This window comes from Diabrotica undecimpunctata, chromosome 3 (genome assembly GCF_040954645.1).
Source record: "Diabrotica undecimpunctata isolate CICGRU chromosome 3, icDiaUnde3, whole genome shotgun sequence".
NCBI lineage: Eukaryota > Metazoa > Arthropoda > Insecta > Coleoptera > Chrysomelidae > Diabrotica > Diabrotica undecimpunctata.
In genome coordinates, this window is record NC_092805.1 from 129,438,905 (window position 1) to 129,461,627 (window position 22,723).

General features: G+C 32.2%; 1 protein-coding gene across 1 annotated transcript in view; it reads left to right on the forward strand.

Moving 5' to 3' along the window:
* The first annotated feature begins 6,498 nt into the window (after nt 1-6,498).
* LOC140436167 (para-nitrobenzyl esterase-like) overlaps nt 6,499-22,723 on the forward strand; it is a 39,240-nt gene continuing 23,015 nt past the window's right edge. Inside the window, exons 1-3 of the mRNA XM_072524875.1 lie at nt 6,499-6,733; nt 13,605-13,781; nt 15,337-15,486. Coding sequence (XP_072380976.1) covers nt 6,671-6,733; nt 13,605-13,781; nt 15,337-15,486 — 390 coding nt within the window. The 5' untranslated portion in view covers nt 6,499-6,670. The remainder of the gene's footprint in view (nt 6,734-13,604; nt 13,782-15,336; nt 15,487-22,723) is intronic.

Genomic DNA, 22,723 nt, shown 5'->3' on the forward strand with positions numbered 1-22,723 from the left:
TGTGATTTAAAGTCATAATCAAAATTTGTCAGGCTTCTAAAAGCCTCACAAAGTGGAGGCGAGTCTCTTCTTAAGTCTCCAATATCGATTAGTTAAATCTTCTTCGTTCAGTTTTCTGATATTTGAGTAGAGAGTAGTGTTACGATTTTGTATATTAATAACAAACTTTTGACTGTGGTATTCTCTTCTATAGCCCAAGGGATTTTCTAGAGCTTCCACATGAAGAGCATTAATAGGCGTCGATTTCATGGCACCCAAAAAAATACGCAATGTTGCGTTTTGAAACACGTCTATTGTTTTCAGAATATGTTTACTTGCTGAACCATATAATATGCATCCATAATGATAATTGATCTAATATAAGATCGGAAGAAAAGCAAAGAAGTTTCCACATCTGCACCTCACCATGTTTTTGTAATTGATTTGAGGAAATTTAGACCCTTCTTACATCTATCCAACATAAACTCAACGTGAAGTTTCCAAGTTAACTTGCGAACGAGAATCATTCCCAAATATTTAATTGAAGAACTGAAATTAAAATCATAGCCATTCAATTTTATCTGATTTAGTTTTGGGATCTTGTGTCGAGTGAAAATACTAATACTTGATTTACTTGATGCAATTTCAAACCCATTTTGTTTGAACCAATTTTTGGATCTATCATGTATTTTTTCTAAAGTTTGAATGCAGTTATCGTATTTTTTGGTAGAAGAATACATAAGAAAGTCATCAGCATACTGTATTATTTTAAAGCTAATATTTTTAATGGAAATGTTATGTAAATTTGCAGTATAGATATTAAACAATCAGTAATGTTATTGTACAACATATTTATAACTACATTTATACTCTACTGACAAAACTCTAAAACATATACTCTACTGACAAAACAAACTGCTTCCCAACTTAAACGCTTCGCACAGGCATTCAGTCGGTTGTAAAAAGAAGGTATCAAACGTCACCGCATTTAAGAAGTTCTACAATATATATTTTACCGCGACTATATTTAAAATAACAGCGACGATACAATGACAGCTCTGTTGACACTTCTTGCGTTATTACCGCTGTTACCACACAATAAATACCACTTTGAAGTAATTTTGGTGCTGAATTATACTATTAATATTAGATTGATAATATTTTAAGTATTATAAATAATATACACTTTTATAAAAGCACGTCTAGAGTTTCTACGTCTTCCGTCGCACCGCCCAGAACCGAGAAACTTGGAATTGAACCTCTCAGATTTTTTCAAATTAAGTTAACTTTCTCTTTCACCTAATAGAGTACTAGTAGAGTTTTATTTAAGCTATTTTTTTATTAAAAATTTACGAATGTCTGCTTTAAGTAGTTTCCGTAGATATTAGGAATTTAATCAAAGATTTATTAGTATGCACAATAAACAGTGTATATGAATTTACTAAGCTTTGCTGATTAAATTTGACTTGTTGATTAGATGAGTCATTGAATAAATATTGACCACTCATCCACACTCGAATGCTGTATGTACATTACAATCGAGATTCAATGAGTGCTCAGTTGCTTTGGATTTAAATTTACAAACGCTTCGTACTATGGAGGTAATTTAATAATATTACTGTTATTGCAATAACAACAGTTTGGGCTCACATTTTCTTTAGTAAAACATGTATTTCCATTTTAGGTGCTCAACATGCTGTAGAATTACCCTATTTGTGGGGTTTTCCATTGTTAAATTATCATGTCGACGAAACACTGCGTAAACCGTTGCTTACATTGTGGACTAATTTTATTAAAACCCAGTAAGTTTTCCCATATATTAAACAGAAAAGATGCAGAAAATGATATAACTACCTGACTGACAAGTTGTTTGTTAGATATTTAGTTTCTCGTATATTTCTTCTTCACAAATGTAATTCAATCAATGAAGCTTTTGAAAATAACCAAAAAGTAATAGCAATATTTTTCGATGTAACTCAAGCCTACCATAGAGCATGGAGGCACTGTATTTTAGAAGCATTGAAAGACAATGGAATTCAAGGTCACATATTCTTATTAATAAAAGCTCTTAAAAAATCGCTCAATTCAAGTTAGAATAAATGGTGTTACAAGCTCATCCAATATAGTAGACAATGGAATCACACAAGGTTCGATTCTTAGTCCAACTCTTTTTTTAATCGCTTTTAATAGTATTATAGAAGTAACTATTTACTATAATAATGGGTGATTTAAATGCAAAGATAGGAAAAGGCCGAGTCGACAATATAATAGGTGATTATGGTTTAGGATTAAGGAATGCTAGAGACGACAGATTGGCTCAATGTTGTCAAGAAGAAAACCTGGCGATTATCAACACATGGTTTCGATTACCACCCCGTAGACTGTATACCTGGAGGTTACCACAGGATAATGAACAAAATTGCATTAGAAATTAGATGGACTTTACTCTAACCAATGTAAGATTTAGAAATTCCATTGTAAGCGTTAAGACTGTTCCTGGAGCAGATGTCCCGTCAGACCATAACCTCCTTGTCTCAAAAATAAAATTGAGGCTAAAAAAGATAACAAAATCTAAACGTTCTAAGGTGAATACTCAGTTACTCAGTTACTAAAATTCAAGAAGACGAGGTCCACCTGGTCACCAGGTAGCTCGAGGTCCATAGTCGTTATCATATTTGTATTTAGCGGCCTCGAAAACTTAGGAGCTATGACTGTCGGTTAATTTAGAATAACATAACATACTCCAGGAGACACAGTCCATCCTAAGTAGCAGGAAGGACGAGCACGAGCAGGAGCATTCCTGTCGATATTTTATTGGTTGCCAATTTTTCATTATCTATGCTATTTGGAAATGTATTTTTCTTATATACAAAATGCAATTTTCATTTCTCCAGACACTTTCCAGAATTTAATGCAAACAGTTTCACAATAATTCATCTTGCTACGAAAAATTGGTAGGTTTAGTGCTTAGTTTCCTTAGTTTCCTCCTCATTCAGATTCTTCCACAATTATTCAATTAAGTGATATTTTTTACACTTTTTTTCCAAATTTTAGGAATGGAAGTATCCAATGCTTGTTGCCATGCTGCCTCGTTACTGTAACCCTTGTATCCAATATGAATATCGTAATATGTTTTGCATATCCCCCAAATATATTCAATCGGATGCATAAATTTTAGATAACGTTAGTAATCGACTCTTAAAACAATACTAAGCAAATGTAATATTTTTATTCTTTTATTTTATCTATGGTCATCAACGTTTTGGCTTCATTTTGACTGTGTGGGTCCTAGCCTCCCCAATAATTTTTTTCCAGTCGTCCCTATCCATCGCCTTCCTCCACCAAGCACGTATTTCCATATTTCGCATATCTTGATGTATGTTATCTAGGAATCTTGTTCTGGGTCTTCCTCTTCTTCTTTGACCAATAGGTCTGTCAAGCAGCGTTTTTCTAGCTGAGTTGGTTTGCTCCATCAGCATTACATGGCCTACCCACCTCAGACGTCCTATCTTAATGTATTTTACGATATCTGGTTCCTGGTATATTCTATAGAGTTCGAAGTTGTATCGTCTTCTCCAGACACCATTTCCATTTTCGCTCCATAGATTCGCCTTAGTATTTTTCTTTCGAAACATCCTATCTATCCGTTCATTGCTTTTTGTTAAAGTCCCGGTTTCTGAAACATATGTTAGGACTGGGCGTATTATTGTTTTTTAGAGTTTTACTTTTATATTTCTTGATATATGTAGATTTAAAAAGGAGATTAAGCCCAAAATAGCATCTATTAGCCGTGCAAGTTCTGCGGTTTATCTCTGCGGTAGTGTCATTTTCAGTATTGACGAGCGTTCCCAAGTATACAAATTCGTTAACTGCTTCGACGACGTCGTTTTCTATAACAAGTGACCGTAGTATTTGTGGTTGCATATCTATTTTCATGTGTTTCGTTTGATTGGCGTTTATTATTAAACCCATTTTTGTAGCCTCTTCCTTTAGTGCTACGTATGCCTCTCGTGCTGCGTTTTCCGTTCTGCCAACAATATTGATATCATCAGCATATGCTAGGATTTGCACAGATTTGTTATATATTGAACCGGTAGTTGTGATTTGTGACGTACGTATTACTTTTTCCAGAGCTAGATTGAATAGTATACAGGAGAGTGGGTCTCCCTGACTTAGCCCGTTATTTGTTTTAAAAGGTTCAGAGAGTTCCCCCTGGGTTCGTACTCTGCATTCAACTTTTTCAAGGGTTAGTGTGGTTAGACTTACTAACAGATTCGATACATCTAGGTCTATCATTGCTCTAAAGAATTCTCTTCTATTTACAGAGTCGTAGGCTGCCTTGTAGTCTATAAAAATATGTGGTGCGTGTCTACACCGTATTTCAGTGTTTTCTCTAGAATTTGTCTTAGGGTTGACATCTGATGATTTGAATTGTTGACTTACTACCTCTGAAACCAGTCTGGTATTGTCCTATTATTCGCTCTGCATATGGTGCCATACGATGGCAAAGTATATTGGAGAATATTTTATACGCTGCATTTAGGAGCGTAATTCCTCGATGGTTAGAGCATTCAAAGATATCTCCCTTTTTGTGTATGGTAAAATGATGATGAAAATGACTATGACCTGAAAACCCTAACACTAGACCTTAGCCAGAAGGTTACACGAACTTACTTACTTTTTGTGTATGGTGCAAAGTATTCCAATATTTCAATCACTGGGAAGGGACTTCTGTATCCATATTTCTTTTATAAGCTGCTGTAGCACTATTATGATATCGTGGCCACCTTCTTTATATAATTTCACTGGGAGATTCTCTATTCCGGGTGATTTGTTTCTGGATAGTTTGTTTACAGCGTCTTTAACTTCCAGGATCGTTGGTGGATCCTCCTCCCTCTCGTTTGCTCCGCTTACCTCACAGCTTTTGTGTTCAGGGTTTTCTTCTCCTTTTTAGTACGTCTGTTCTTGATGTTAATAGATCGCCATTCAAACTTTTACATTGATTTGTGTTTGCCTTGAATTCTTTTCTGTTGATGTTAACTTTTCTATAGAATGTTTTTTATATATTGAAGTTCCTTTTTTAGGTGGTTTCGTTTCTTCATTCTGTGTATTTTCTTTTCTTCTCTTCTCTTTGTCTGGTAATTCTCTATAGTTGTTCTAGTTCAGCGGGTAAGCATTTTTTCATAGGATTAATTTTTTTCTGTGTTGCGTCTTTGGGTATGTGATTTTTTCGGATACAAGTTTCTGTTCCTATTTCATCTTGTGCTGCGTACTCAATATCTTCCTTTATCCTGTTCCAGTAGGAGTCTATATCTCTCTGGTCTGCTTCGCTATTTTATCTGTGGTCAGGCGTAAAATTTCGAAATTTGAATTATAATTATCCAGTATTATAACAGACGGTTCATGTAAACTTGTCAAAAGTTTTTCTTTAAACCATTTTACAAACATCTCCGTATTTATATTGTCATAATAATTGTCCGATTTTGATTTTGATGAAAATACAAGATCAGCTGCATCAATAAAATCCATGCATGCACAATAATTCTCTCATTCATTATCAATGTGTTTTATGTTTTTTATCTCTCATCCTGCCAACTTCGTTTTATACCACTTTTAACAAAAATCCATGTTTTGTCTAAATAAACAAAGAAAGAACATTTTTTTTAATTTGTTATAATTTCTTAAAAATTCTATTCTTTTGTGAACGACACTAGCTCTTTGACACTTTCTACTGTCTTCCTTTTTAAACTTAAACCTAATCTGTCTCAAAACTCTCTAGAGACTTGTTCTGGAAATTTCAAACACATTTCTTTCTTTTAATTATATCTAAAACTAAACTAAATGTAAAGAAACGTGTTCTTTCTTTTCACACTTTTTATACATACATATATATATATATATATATATATATATATATATATATATATAATCTCACGAATTTCAAAGTTGCAACCTTTGGAAAGAGACCTATTGCCTGTGAGCGTAGGCGAGGTTTGTATGGTGAGACATTTTGTTCATTTTGTTCACTTTTTGCATTTTGCAAAGCTGTTTATAAACATTTAGATTAAATATAAAGCTATTTACTTCTAAAACACGTCTCGGCATTTTTGGCTTCAATAAACAAACACACTCTTTGAAATAAGAATCAGTAGTGAATTATGTGAATTTATTACTTTTTATTCAAATTATAATGTCAAACTGACAGTACATCATTTTTATTGTAATGAACTGTATTTGTCAATTTTTTAGGTAAAGCCACAAAATAAGTATGAAAATATTTTAAATCCATAAGTCTCCTCCACTTTAATCAAGGATTTAGTAAATTATCTTATCATACATAAAACTACATATCTAATAACTACATATTTTTAATGACCAATTTTTATTATATATTATATATCCAGTGTCAAGTTTGTATCTATGTACTTTAGTTTTTATTTTTGATCGAATAATTTCACTTTGATAAAACATAATAATTAAGCATCAATCAGATTAGCTCGTGCACTTGTGGAATTTTGACAATCAAACTACAGTATTCGAGTATTATATTTAATGTTTAGATTAACATAATATCTAGAATGGGGAATAATCTATTAGATTAATAATTGTATGATCAAAATGTATAAAAACAAAGGATTGTATAAAATTGATTGTTGAAAACCTGATCAAGTGTTCATAGATTCAAAATAAAATGTTAAAATTAAAAATCACTGCGATATGTATAGTGTTAATATTTTTTTTGACATTTACAAAGGTATGTATGGTTTGTCATTATCTAAAACAGTTTGTTAATATGATACTTTTTATGGTAAAAGTAATATCTTAAAATGTACAAGCAGTACTCATTTAAGCACCTGATATGTTTATTTAAATACCGAGTATCGAAAAAGCAAGATTAAACACTATAAATTTCAACAATAATGTCTTAAAAATTTGGTCTTAAATTACTTTAAAAGCTATTTGAAGATTTTAACTCTTTAAACATTTTAAGTGCGCATGTGCAAATGTAACTGCATATTTATACAAATAACTATGATGATAACTATCCAATTGTTTTATGAAGGGAATATTATGCCATAGTCTAAATAAAACAATATTTACAATATCCGTGATTTATCTCTACAATAGGAAAATGTTAAATAAAAAGAGACCAGAAAGTCCAAAAACTAATTAGATAAAATTGAACAGTTAACATCCAGTCCACAGTTGTTTGCCACTAGCACTATGCTATATTTGAATAAATAGAAAAAAAAAACAAAAAATTTGTTATTCACCGTATAGCAAAATCAGCCTATTAGCCCAATCAATAAACACAAAATTTTGGAATCGATGGATGAAAGTGTTCGTTATTAAAAAACAAAGTTTACAATCCTAAAGTACCTCCCTCTATTTTGCAAAAATGTTACAAAATGGACTTTATTTTTTCGTATATTGGGCTGTATTTCGTATGATATTGAAAAAATATAATTTTTTTTAGAAAACTATTATTGGCATGACTTTACATTACAAATTGGTCTAAGAATATTTTTATAGTTTTGGTAGTTGCTGATATATTATAGCGTCTTTTTAAACTGGTTGCGAACGCGCATAATTATTGAATTATTACGTCAATAATACAAAAAACCTCAAATTTGATGTAAATTGATGTGATAGTGAATTAAAAAATGTGTACTTGCAAAAATATTTAAATATATAAGCAAATAAAATAGAAATAAACAATTATTTTTCGCAATAAAAATTTTTTAAGCAGCATCTGCTGAGTATTAAGTACATTTTTTCATGTTAATAATTTAAGTTATTTACATATTATTAAAAATTATCTCCTTCATACATATTATGTACATATATATTATATATCATAAAAAATTGAGTTTTTGTATTTTATCAATCCAGAAAGAATTAAAAAAAAGGGTTGTAATAACCTAATTAATTAGTCAATTAGTCATAATCTTCTACATCATCCGATGTAAAATTAGCTTCTGAATCCATCACATTTTCAGTATATTCACAGCACTTTCAAGTCGATATTATGAATTTCTTGGCAGGTATCATCTGATATACCTACTTGTATCCTCTTGATAATCAGAAAGTATGATATCCTAATTTTTATCTTCTTCTGGTCTTCTTACTGATCGTCTTCTTATTGCGGAACCGTCTCTTTCCGTCTTTACTACTCTATTTGTTGCGATTTGGCTAAAATGATCGTTCCATTCTACTCTTCCATTTCTTATCCAGCTCTTGTTTTCCATCTTGTATCTAGGTCGTATATCTCTACTTCTAGCTGTCTCCCATAGTGTCTTACCATAAATTTTTCTAAGTGTTTTCATCTCTGCTGTTTCTAACATCTTTTTGTCCTCTCTGTATTACGTCTTGTTTCTGCCGCGTATATCATTATTGGTCTGATGACTGTTTTGTAAATTCTGCCTTTCGTTTCATTCCCGATATTTTTATTTCTCCATATTGTTTCATTCAGGTAGCCTGCGGCTCTGTTTTCTCTATTCACTTGATCTTCTACTTTATTGGAGCTTTCCGTAATGTGATGCCTAGATATTTAAACCCACTTGTTCTATTATCTGACCTTCCAGCTCCAATTTACATCTTAGTAAGTTTGCTGTTGTAACCATGCATTTTGTCTTTTTTTGGAAATTAATGTTAAATTTTCTGGCGGTTATATAAAATTGGTGCAGCATACTTTGTACATCATCTTCACTTTGAGAGAGTAGTGTTGCGTCGTCTGCATAGCAGATTATTTTAAGTTATTTTTCTTCCATTTGTTATCCTTTTTTAGTTTTTACTTTTTTATTATTTCATTTATAATCAGGTTGAACAATAGGGGACTCAAGGAATCTTCCCGTTTTATCCCATTGTCAGCTTCAATAGGGTCGGTTAGTTCTTCTTCTACTTTTACTTTTGTTGTATTGTTTTGGTAGATATTTTTGATTGTTTTGATTATTCCTAGAGGTATCTCTCTTGCGTATAGTCTTTTAATTTAACCCGGTCAAATTCCTTTTTAAGGTCCACGAAACATATATGCCGGTTTGTTGTATTCTAATGATTTCTCTTGCACTTGCCCCATTATAAATATAGCGTCGGTGCATGATCTTCCCGACCTAAAACCTTAGTGTTATAATTTCATTCAGTTTATTTGTCCTCTTCATTCTTGAGGAATTCTGTTTTATTCTATTATTTTTTGGATTAGCTTTAATAGTTGTTTGGTCAGATCTGGTCCTCCGTACTTTAGAAGTTCGTTCGGTATTTTGTCCTCTCCTGGTGATTTTTTATTTTTTTATTTCCTTAATGCTTCCTTTACCTCTTCCTCCTCAATATTCATTTCTTCGTTTGTCGTCACCTCTGGTGTTGGTCGTTCGTTATCGTCACCTTTAGCAAATAGAGATCGAAAGTAGTCTACCCATGTTTCTTTCTGAATGTGTTTCGTTTTTATTAGTTCGTTCATCTCTTTTCTTTATTCTCTGATCATTCTTCACATTTCTTTTTGTGTTCCGTAGAAGTCGTGTTCCACCTGTTTTGAGAAGCTCTGCCAGTGTTCCCTTTTTATTTGTCTAACTAAAGTATTCGTTTCATTCCTGATTCGTCTATAGTGGTTGTATGCCTGTTGTGTTTGTTGTGTTCTATATTTTAAAAAGGCTTTCTTCTTTTCTTCACATTTTTTCTTCACTTTCTCTCTAAATCATGGTGTTTTCCTTTTTAAAATGTTAGTGTTCGTTACTTTCCTCTCTCCTAGTCGTTCTGTTGTTGCGTTAATTATCTTATTTTTAAGTTTTTCCCAGCTTTTCTTGTTATCGTTTTCTAATATTTCATTCCCAGCGATCTTCTATGATATTCTTGTCCTGTATAAGTATTCCGTGGATTCTGTATTTAGTCCTTCGACTTTGATTTTTGTTTGTGCTCACGCCGCTCTCTTGGGTGGGAAGTATTTCAGGATTATTCTTATTTTACATAATACTAGGCTATGGTCGCTACCTACATCTGCTGAGTTGAGGCATCTTACGTCGATTATTTTCGATGGATATACATCTCTGTTGGTTATAACATAATCTATCACAGATCTTTTTCCATGGGTGTTATTAAATGAATATTTGTTTTGGTTTTTGTGGTCAAACAATGTGTTTATTCTTAGTTCGTTATTCGTGCAAAAGTTTATCATCAGTTCTCCATTTTCGTTTGTGAAATCCTCGTTATGTTTTTGTTTAATTCCGGGTATTACTTGATTGCCTATAAAATCCCCCAATATTATCATCTTCAATCTGATTTGATCTACTATTTGTTGTAATTGGTCATAAAACGCTTCTATTTTTGTTTAAGACTTGTTATTTTCTGGGTCGTATACTCTGATGATATTCAGGTCTTCCTTCTCTATTCTTATCTTTGCTGTTACTATTCTTTCTGATATGTATTGACACTATTTGATGTGATTTTGGTACTTTTAGTCTATTAGTAAAGCTACACCTTCTTTGACACTGTTTTCTTTTGCTACTCCACTGTAGGTTAGTATGTATTTACCTAATTTTGATTTTCCTCTTCCTTTCTTTTTTTACTTTTTATAATTTGTCCAATTATGAGTTTGTACAACTTCCACATGCAGCTGAACAAACTTATTCAGAATTTCTGTAACTACAAATTTTTTTACAATCACTTTTACAGTTGCAGATGATCATATTAAAAAATTCTGAACTATCAGGTGCTTGAGTTATTTTTATTGGAACTAAAAGATCTTCTTCTTTTTTCCAACCCTAATATTCTGGGCAAATATTTGAAGCCATTCAAAGTTGAATCTGATAATATACTCTAAAGGAAATCTCAGAATCTTCTAAGATTATTGTCACAAATTGGTCGCATTGTTCCTGTAGTGATCCTTCTTCAAGTTAACATGCTCTTTTTTTAACTTGGCTGCACCGTACTGAAGACGACCAATAGTCATAGTCAGAAACACGTATATACAATTATCCTTTCATTTTATATACATATTTTATTATATTTTTTTCCTTTGTTGCGAGCTTTGCTGATACGTTTTACCTTTATTTTACTATTAACTCGAATTAACCTTTTTCTTGTTGTTTGAAATGTTCTAAGCGTTGGGCATTTATTTCCTCAGGTAGCTTAGCTTCCTCCGTGGATGTGTTAGTTGTTGCTCTGGAAACCTCAGAGTCTTCTAGGATTATTGCCACAAGTTGGTCGCATTGCTCCTGTAGTGATCCTTAGTGAAGTTAACTATTCTCCTATTCTAACTCTGCTGCATGATGACCAATAGACAGAAATACGTACATACGGTTGCCTTCCATCTTATATACATATTTTATTATATTTTGTATATATATATATATATATATAGGTTATAGAAACACTCTTTTGACTTTTGGTCGAGCTTTCGGAATTACTTTATTCCTTCTTCAAGACACTGTAATTAGAAGAAAGTGTAAATATTTACAACATATCTCAAATTATCATTACAACTTACTAGTCGTTGAGATTATCTGTGTAAAGCTACGACACTCAACATTGAAAACACACATATAAAATATAACATTTAAAATAATAGACAAAATACATTTTAAAATTTTGTTAAATAGTTAAAATTTTGTTTGTGACATCTTTTAATGGTGTGTTTTGACTGATCCATAGAGAACAGAAAGAAAAACAAAACAAAAATAGTGTGGTTTAAAAGGTAATTAGGAGTTCTTGCTATTATATTAATGGAAATAATATTAAACCTGTCTTGATAGTATGCAACACGTTTTGTATACAGGTGTATTATGGTGTGTATATGTAAAAGTAAATCTTTATTTTATTTTTGATGTTTTGTCAGTAAGTAACAATAAATGTTGCTCAATTTATCTATGTCTGACTTTTTATTTATACAAGACGTATTAGATTTTATGAAACACATTTCCAAGAAAACACGTTTAGTATGGTTTTTTTCCTTTGCCAAAATACAGGAATCATCGAAATTAAATTCATGTTTTAAAGTTAACGCATGTTCTGTGAGCGCGCATGCGTTTATCTTTTTGGTTTTTATGTCACTGCGATGTGATATTACTCTATTGTGAAAATTACGAGATGATTCTCCGATGTACACGTTTTCACAATTGGCACACAGTATAGAATAAACAACATTCGACGACTCCTGTATTGTTAACCGTTACATAAACTTTTATTCTCAACATCCATCTAAGATGAAAACAAATTTGGTTTTGGCCCTTAAAACTAGGGTTATCAACTTATCACACATCGAGTTCAGGGACAAGGGACTAAAAAAGTTGAGATCTATACTACAAGAGAACTCCTATCCTACAGGGCTATTGAATAAACTCATTTTTGGTTCTCCTTTTCCTGTGCAATTTTCTGATAACCAAAATTTTCATATTAATGAGATGAATGAAGTCCGACAACTGACACAGACATTGACACAGAACACATCAGAGCTACCACAATCTAAAATAACGTATGGTTGCCTACCCTATATTCCAGTTCTCACACCTAAGCTATTGAACATTTTCAAAAATGTTAGTGGCTTAAAAATTACAACTAAGAATGTGAAAACGGTATCGAAGTTGTACACAAAGACAAAGGATCCTTTCACAATACAGGAGTCGTCGAATGTTGTTTATTCTATACCGTGTGCCAATTGTGAAAACGTGTACATCGGAGAATCATCTCGTAATTTTCACAATAGAGTAATATCACATCGCAGTGACATAAAAACCAAAAAGATAAACGCATGCGCGCTCACAGAACATGCGTTAACTTTAAAACATGAATTTAATTTCGATGATTCCTGTATTTTGGCAAAGGAAAAAAACCATACTAAACGTGTTTTCTTGGAAATGTGTTTCATAAAATCTAATACGTCTTGTATAAATAAAAAGTCAGACATAGATAAATTGAGCAACATTTATTGTTACTTACTGACAAAACATCGAAATAAAATAAAGATTTACTTTTACATATACACACCATAATACACCTGTATACAAAACGTGTTGCATACTATCAAGACAGGTTTAATATTATTTCCATTAATATAATAGCAAGAACTCCTAATTACCTTTTAAACCACACTATTTTTGTTTTGTTTTTCTTTCTGTTCTCTATGGATCAGTCAAAACACACCATTAAAAGATGTCACAAACAAAATTTTAACTATTTAACAAAATTTTAAAATGTATTTTGTCTATTATTTTAAATGTTATATTTTATATGTGTGTTTTCAATGTTGAGTGTCGTAGCTTTACACAGATAATCTCAACGACTAGTCAGTTGTAATGATAATTTGAGATATGTTGTAAATATTTACACTTTCTTCTAATTACAGTGTCTTGAAGAAGGAATAAAGTAATTCCGAAAGCTCGACCAAAAGTCAAAAGAGTGTTTCTATAACATCCTGGCCAAACCTACTGACTGCATCCCTAATAAACTGCTTTCTTTGTACATATATATATATATATATATATATATATTTATATATATATATATATATATATATATATATATATATATATATGTATATATATATATATATATATATATATATATATATATATATATATATATATTACTCATATTTTAACTTAACTCTTAAATTTGTGGTACAACCAATATTGTTCCAGGTTCATTCTAATCTTGAAACTAAAGCATTTTTGGAAGACGATGATTTAGTGGTTACTTTGGCTAATCCTATTGGAAAAATTCGTGGACACATCCTTCAAAGTCAAAACGAACATGATATTTATGCTTTTCAAGATGTTCCTTATGCGCAACCACCTATTGGCCAAAGTCGGTTTAAAGTAAGTTGATGTCTTCTTTTTATTAGTAGTGCGAGTTTATCATTATTTAAATATTTTTACATAATACAATATAAAAGATAATTCTATAAGTGTATAAGCATGCTGTAGAAATGAGAATTTAGTGAAGGAGTACATTTGGGAAAAGGATGAAATTAATAATGAATCTATTAAGGGAAATAACAGCAATTGATGCCAAACTGAGAGAACATAATTTATTAAGATGATTAGGGTATATTTAATGATAAAACAGTGATTATCCAATACGAGGAATCGATTACTGTCAAGTAACTAGAATTAATAAAAGAGAATAATATATTGTCATATTTATTTGGGAAAGAGAATGGTGATATGTATTAATTCTGTAGAGTACAGTATAGTACAGTACAGTACAGATTATACAATAACATATTTGCAAGAACAAGTTGCAGATTTCATCGAACTCAACATGTGGTCGCTAAATAGAACTTATCTTAATCCAGTTGATTACAACATTTGGAGTACATTAGAAGTCATCGTTCACGAAAATTCTATTTTCAACACTATAGTTGCATTAAAACATCGGATAGTTTTTTATTGGAACCAATTCGACCAAGAAATTATCAACCCACCATTTGAACAGTTGTAACGTTATAAACGTCACATCTCTATTAATTTATATTTAAATAATTATTTCATTTTAATTTGTTTATTAATTTATTAATTTCTTTATCTTCAGTTAAATTTTTTATTTATAAAAGTAGTTGGCGCCCTATGTTTTTTCTTTTCTTCCTCTATCTTTATTTTCTCTCTCTTTCTGTCAACACGGAACAGAATAGTCTGCCGAACAAAAAGAGAGAGGGCGAATATTTATTCTACGGGAACAAAGAAATTAATAAATTAATAAACAAATTAAAATGAAATAATTATTTAAATATAAATTAATAGAGATGTGACGTTTATAACGTTACACAGAGAAAGATAAAGAAAATAAAGATAGAGGAAGAAAAGAAAAAACATAGGGCGCCAACTGCTTTTATAAATAAAAAATAGTAAAAATTAAACTGAAGATAAAGAAATTAATAAATTAATAAACAAATTAAAATGAAATATTATTTAAATATAAATTAATAGAGATGTGACGTTTATAACGTTACACAGTGGCGTCGAAGACTGCAAGTTCTAGTAAATAACCATGGGGTACACATCCACAATGAATTTAGTTAATTCATTTTAAGTTGTTTTATGTAGTTAAAAAATTTGTATACCTTGTAAAAAAATAAATTTAATATGAATGTATAAAAATACTATCCGCCCTTTAATACGATTTCAAGGGTAGTCTTTCCAGATACGTATTAGTAGTAATACTAATTTTTGAATTTAAATATTAACAAGGTGAGTTTTGCAACGATCTTGAAAGTAAGCCTTTATAAAAATGACCCTTACATAGACTCGCTATATGCGCTATCAATATATAGATGCGCTATCAATATAAGGTATTTAAGGTCAAAATGGGTTCCAAATAAATTTGGCACACCGTGTATTTTGTTTATGATATTAAATATTTTTTACTTTTTAGCCACCAGTAGCTCTAAATAATTGGGATGGAATAGTAGATACTACCAGTAATACAAAAATCTGTCCACAAATGCCCAGATCAACTTCAACAATTGTTACGGGTTTAATAGAAACCGAAGATTGTTTAGTGCTTAATATTTATTCACCTGTGGTAAGTAAGCGAACAGTAGTTTTATATTTATTAATTCGAGGGTATTGGATGAAAAAGTTAGAATTAAAAAACTTGCTATTTTTATCGCAAGATATATGCAAGAAATGCATTAAACTAGCTTTCCCTACAAACATTAATATCAACACATAATTAAAAATTAAATAAAAAACCGCACACAAGATAGTAGTATATTATTTAAATATACAAATTTATGTATGCTTTGGTTTTCTAGCACCTTGCGTCATTCTATAGACAGATTGTAACAAGCTCGTATATGAACATACAGTTGGTATACTTAGAAGAAGTCCCGAGGCACGTCATTATCTACGTAAGAGATCTAATTTGACACTGTTGCCACCATAACTGGGCTCTAATAGTTTGTAGAGCTTCTTTTTACATGTTTAAAGCATCACATTCCTTATAGCCATTCCTACCAATATGTCGGTTTATAATAGTTTTTGGCAATTTCCCATATAAATTCTATAGCATTGAAAATTAAGTGGTATGCTTGCAGACGTAAAACTTTATGACATTGAATGTTTTTAATATGATTAAATATATTACCGTTTTCTATCAGTTCAATAGATTTTTTTCTTTTATTCTATTTTTGCCATGAGCGACAAATAGATCCATTCTGAAAAATCCAAGTTTTATTTATAAAAACAAACTTGTATAGTTCATGTTTATATTTTCGATATAATCTCAAATATTCTGATCTCTTCGCAACAATATGACACTGTTTCATCAGTCCTTTCCTTGGAGTATGTTTTAGACATTTAAAACCAATGTCTTTCAGGATAATACTGAGTTACATACGACAACACACTAAACAGTTCTTTTCTTTTTCCTTCAATTAAATCCATAAAGAGGTCAATCACATGTTTTTCTGAAAATAATTAAATTTTATTTCACGTTAAACAAATCTGTTTAACTTAATCCACTTTATGATATCTAACGCAAAATACACTTACTTCGTTCATACATACTGTAAATTGTATTACAAATTTCGCTTGTATTTATTATTTCAGTATTGGTAACTTTCTTAGGCCTAGTACATTTTTTGGGTGGTGATGTTAGAGGTGTATTAGTTTTTACGGCCTGAAAAATAGAACTCACAGTTGAAATATGTAAATTTAAAGCTGCAGCTATACGCTAAAACAATAATGTATATTTTAAGCATCTAAATGAGCACAAAAATACATTACACACTTTCCTAACAACAGTCGATGGTGTTGTGCTGGAAGTGATGGCCGTTATTATCACCTTCCTGTTCAAACTATTAAATCAAAGAAGCTACGATCTCCTTACATCATCATCATCATCATGCAACCTCTTCTGTCCACTGCTGGACATAGGTCTCTCCCATTTTTCTCCACTCTTCACGGTTCTGTGCTTCTTGTTGCCATTTCTTGGATATTCGTCCAATGTCGTCCATCCAGCGTGTTGGTGGTCGTCCTCTGCTACGTTTGTCTTCTCTTGGGCGCCAGTCAATTAGTTTTCTGATCCATCTTGTGTCTTTCATTCTCGCTATGTGACCTGCTCAATTCCATTTCAGCTTGGCTATACGTTCGACGACATCACTGATACCTGTTCTTTTCCTTAAGTCTTGATTCCTTATTTTGTCTTTTTTTGTCACTCCGAGAATTGATCTTTCCATGCGCCTTTGTACCACTCGCATTTTTAGTGCTGTTGTTTTTGTGAGCGTGACAGTTTCTACTCCGTATTTCATTATAGGAAGAACGCATTGGTCAAATGTCTTTCGTTTCATAGCTATCGGGATGTTGCTCTTATAGATGTCTCTTAGTGAACCATATGCCGCCCAAGCAAGTGTTATTCGTCGTTGAAATTCGCAGGTCTGGTTGTCCTTGCCTATTCTGATTTCATGACCAAGATATATGTACTTTTCTGTCAATTCTACCACTTGATTTTGGATGATTATGTGTTCGCTGGGAACTAAATTTGTCATAAATTTGGTCTTACTGATGTTCATCTTTAGACCTATTGTTGAAGATACGTTTTCTTATTCTTGTACCATTTGTTGTGCTTCACCCAGATCTTCGATAATAAGTACTATGTCGTCGGCAAAACGCAGATGATTGAGCATTTCTCCATCTATTTTTATTCCTTTATTTTCCCACTTTAGGATTTTAAAGGCGTATTCGAGGACCGTTATAAATAATTTAGGTGAGAGAGTGTCGCCCTGTCTTACACCTCGCTTGATATGAATTTCTCTGGTGGCATCATGTAGTTTTACACGCATTGTGGCGTTTTGGTATAATGTTTGTACTAGCTTTGTGAGCCGGTAATCTATTCTACTATTGTTCAGAGCAGTTATAATGCTGTCTAATTCCACATTGTCGAAGGCTTTGTGAAAGTCTACGAAGATAAGTACCAGTGGTGGTCTGTTATATTCTAGCGACTTTTCTATTAAGGTTTTTACTGTTTGCAGGTGATCGTTTTTTCCGAATTTTGAGCAGAAGCCAGCTTGTTCTCGGGGCTGATAGAAATCTAACTTTTTCTCTAGTCTTGGCGTAATTATTTGGGTAAACATTTTATAGATGTGGTTCAATAGGCTGATTGGCCTATAGTTTTCTAGGAGCACCTTGTCTCCTTTCTTGTGTAGTAAAATTGTTACTGCATTGTTCCATGTTTTTGGTATGCAACAATTTGTTAGACAAAGGTTAAACAACATTTTTATTTGGTTGAGAAGGGCACGTCCTTTCATCTTTATAGCTTCTATTACGACTCCATCTTCTTCAGGCGCTTGGTTGTTTTTCATCTTTTTCATTGCGTCTTGGATTTCGCTTAGTGTGATCTCTGGCATGAGCTCTGAACCCTGGTTGATAATTTTGCGTTATGCGGCTGCTTCCAAGTTCTTTTGGTCTTCTCTTTGGCTTGTGTATAGTTCTTGATAGAAGTCTTCAACTATGTGTAGTAGTTCTTTTCTATTTGATGTGGGGACTCCTTCTTTCTTCTTTAGTTTGTGTATTTCGCATTTTCCATTGTTTAGTCGTCTTCTCAGGACTTTCAGACTTTTATTCTCTTCTATAGTTCGCTGGACTTTTTCATTTTTAAATTTCCTTAAATCTTTTCTTATAGCTTTTGATACTACTTTGTTTATTTTTCGCAGTTTTTCTTCGTCAATGCTTTCTTTTCCTTTGATTTTTCTTCTAGTTTCCATTAGTTGCTTTGTTTCAATGGTTATTTTTTCGTCTTGGCGTCTTTTAGGGCAGCATTTTACTTGAGCCTCTCTAATAGCTTCTACGATATTTTCGTTTAGGGTATTTACATTATTCATGCATTCATTTTATTGTAGGATTTTACTCTCCTAGGTAGGATTTTACTCTGCATTGTAGTATCTCCTTACAATGACTATTAAACTTCTTAAGTGATATTTTGGCATTAAATCACACTAATTTTGTTAAAAAAAACAGAATTTAATTATTAGTAAATAATAAAAAATCTAAAATGTCAACACCGTAGCTGTCAAATAAGTGTTACCAATTCATACCAAAATGGAATGCAAATGCCACATTTTAACTAATGGAATGCAAATTGACCAAGTGTATACCTATAAGTGTCTGGGCCACGAGATTAAATTAGGAAGAGAGAATAAAACAACAGAGTTAAACAGGAGAGTAGGACCATGGACAGCTTACGTAAAACTGAGGGAAGTCTTTAGATCAGTTATTCTCATGTGCTTGAAAAGGAAGGTCTTTGTCATAATCATAAATGTGTACTTCCAGTTCTAACGTATGGAGCAGAAACTTTTACCCTTACGAGAAAAGTAATGAATAAGATAGAAGTGACATAGAGAGCAATGGAAAGGTCAATGTTGAATATATCTCTTAGATACAGAGTTTCATATCAAATAGTTTGGAGAAAAACTGGCGTTACAAACTCAATTTAAAAAAATACAACACTGAAATGGAACTAATCAGCATGTGTTGCCAGAGTCAGAAATCAAAGATGGACCTAGAGCATTTAAAAATGAAGACGTAGATACGATGCTTATCGTAATCGAGGATGTCCTCCAATAAGGTAATCGGATGACATCAAACGCATTCAGCACAACTGGATTTAAGGTAGTTAAGATCGTATGCAATGGAATTATTTACGGGAGGCCTATGTTCAGCTGTCTTTACGTCTACGTCATTTACAGACGTAAATGTATTAAACCAGTTTAGTACAAGCAGTGATCATGGATTATTATGAGCGAAAATAACCATATCGTCCGAAAAAGAAAGATTCAAATAAAAAATTAGAAACAAGAAAAGAAACTGACAAAACCAACTAGTATTTAGGATATATGGGAAATGAGTCAATACTCACAATCTTAAGTAGTTTTTCTTTAATAAAGTTGGTAAATATTGGGCTACCGGTATGGCTTACAATATTTGCCCCAGCATCAGGTCCCAGTACATTATTTTTATTTGTATTAAAAACTAAAACATATCAAATACAGGAAAGCTCTATAAAGTAAGGTACTTCTGAGAATCGCCTTTCCCCTTAAGATATACATTCACTCGTACTTCTGAGTTTTAAACCTTATTATGTGTATTTTTTTATCAATATTTGATGAGATGTTATTATTTTATATATTTTGTCTCCAGTTGTTGTGTCAAGATGTATAATTTACCCTAGAACAACAACGTGGTGTCGCCGATGACCGGTGAAAAATGTAATCACTTCTGTACATACATCGCTTGTATTTCCAGTTCCAGTACCTTTTAGTTCAGTGACAACGATCACGCAAGTAAGAGGGTACATGCAAATAATTTTTTGAAGTTATGTATTTGAAGTTAAGTACAACCCCAAGATGAACAATCTTTATAAAAGAAAGCGGCCTTTAACTCATGATGAACTTGAGAAATTGGTTTTGGACGACACTGACGATAGTGACATATGTATTGAGAGCGAGGAAAGCCAGACTGCGTATTTGGAGGAAACTAAAGATCATGTGGAAGATGAATTTAATGCACGTAATTCAGAAATTTTTTGCCGAAGAAGCGGTAGAAAGTCCAGAACCAACTACAAGTAAAGATAGTCCGCAACATACCACAACAATTTATTCAAAGAACGGTCACCAATGGTATCTAAAACATTTTCATTCTAAGAATACAAGAACATCTCGGCATAATTTAATTACTTATCTTCTTGGACCACTCGGACCACAAGGAGCAGCTCGAAATGAAAAGAATATACACAAATTGTGGCAGTTATTTTTTACAGACGATCTATTAGAAATTGTTGTGACGTACACAAATTGTGAAATAGGCATTAAAAAAGCTCGCTTTTGTTCTAAACAACGTTATCTTCAACTAACAAACCTCGTTGAAATTCGCGCTTTATTAGGATTGCATTATCTCAGTGATATCTTGAAATCTTCAAATCTTACGACTAACGATTTATGGTCTAAGCAGTTTGGTCCGCCTGTTTTTAGAGGTATGATGTGCAAAAATCGTTTTGAATTTTTAATATCATGCCTTAGGCTTGATGATAAAATTACAAGATTAACAAGAAAGGCAACAGACAAATTTTCTGCTGTTAGAGAAGTTTGGGACATGTTCGAGGGCCGGTGTAGAGAGATGTACACCCCGTCCGAATGTCTCACCATTGATGAAAGTTCAATGGAGACATATCCGGACGGGGTGTACAATATCCAATTCCAACACAATATGTACTGCATCTTACAAGTAATATATATGGAACCAATAGAAATTGCACCATGGATAACTGGTTAACTTCGTATCAAATATCGAAAGTGTTAAGAGAACTTACTGTAGTGGGAACGCTTAAAAAAAACAAGCCAGAAATACCACGACAACTAATTGAAACAAAAGGAAAACAAGTTTCATCATCAGTATCGATCGTTCCTTTGACCGAGTCAGTCGTTAATTTCGTTAAAGGCCGAGCCGGTTCCTAATTACTTGGTGTTTGGATTTAACTTTTTACGTATAGACAATAATTAAAAAGTGTAAACTGATAATTAATACGAAATAATATCGGTCCCCGATGGGGGACAAAACTAAAGGGACGTCTTTTATGACGACAGATACTGACATGAATACCAGTGAGTTAAGTGTTAATAATATTAATAATAAATCTAGTGAGGATAGTGATGTCCAGAAAACAGCGAAGCAGTTGGAACCGAAAACATTCAATCTCCTCTCAGATAAGTACAACGTGCAAAATATTTGGGTATATATAGAAAGTACCGACAATAACAATTTAGGTAGATTGCATCCAATGACTGTTGGTCATATTCTTTTTAAAAAATTTAATCTTAAAAGCATTCTTGAAATTAAAAGTATAGGCCGAAACCGGATTAAAGTGTTATTAAAATCACTTCTAGAGGCAAATAATTTAGTAAAACATCCACTACTGAAATCAGAAAATTTAAGAGCATTTATACCGAACCATTTATTAGAAATTAAAGGGTTAATAAGAGACGTTGATACTCGTTATGATATCAACTATCTCATGGAAAATATCGAATCAGACTCACGCGTTACTAACATATATAGGTTAAATAGAAAAGTCCAAAAAGAAGACAAAACAGTCAAATTTGTACCTAAAAAATCTATTGTCGTTACTTTTGAGGGGAATATTTTACCAAATCGCGTAGCTTTTAATCGAGTTTTTTTTCTCGGTTGAACAATTTGTAGGTAGAATAACCCAGTGTTACAAATGTTTGAGATATGGGCATGTATCTAAACAATGTAACAGTACTCAAGAAAGATGTATAAATTGCGGTGAGATTAAAGATGATAAACACAATTGTGATAAAAATTTGATTTTTTGTATACACTGTAAAAGCAGAGATCACGTATCTATCTCAAAAAAGTGTCCCTCTTATGACAATCAAAAAAAAAATTAAAAATATAATGATAGAGCAAAAAACCTCATTTAAGGAAGCCAAAGAAATATCTGAAAATTCTTTATCCAGTTTAGTAAGTCACAATTCCTTTTCACCGCTAACAAATTATGATAAACATTTTCCAGAACTTCCTAACAACGATCGTATATCGTTATCTCATCCAAATCGTAATCAAATCTCTACAAATTTCAATGGCAATCAAAATAATTCCTTTTCCCAACAAACTCATGCGAGGGATAGACCTCCAACCAAAAAAAAGAGAAAATCAAACTCTCCCACTATCCAATCACCTGTTCAAAAACCATTATTTCCATTCACCTTTGGACCTTCACAACCTTTGACAATAAATTCAAATAA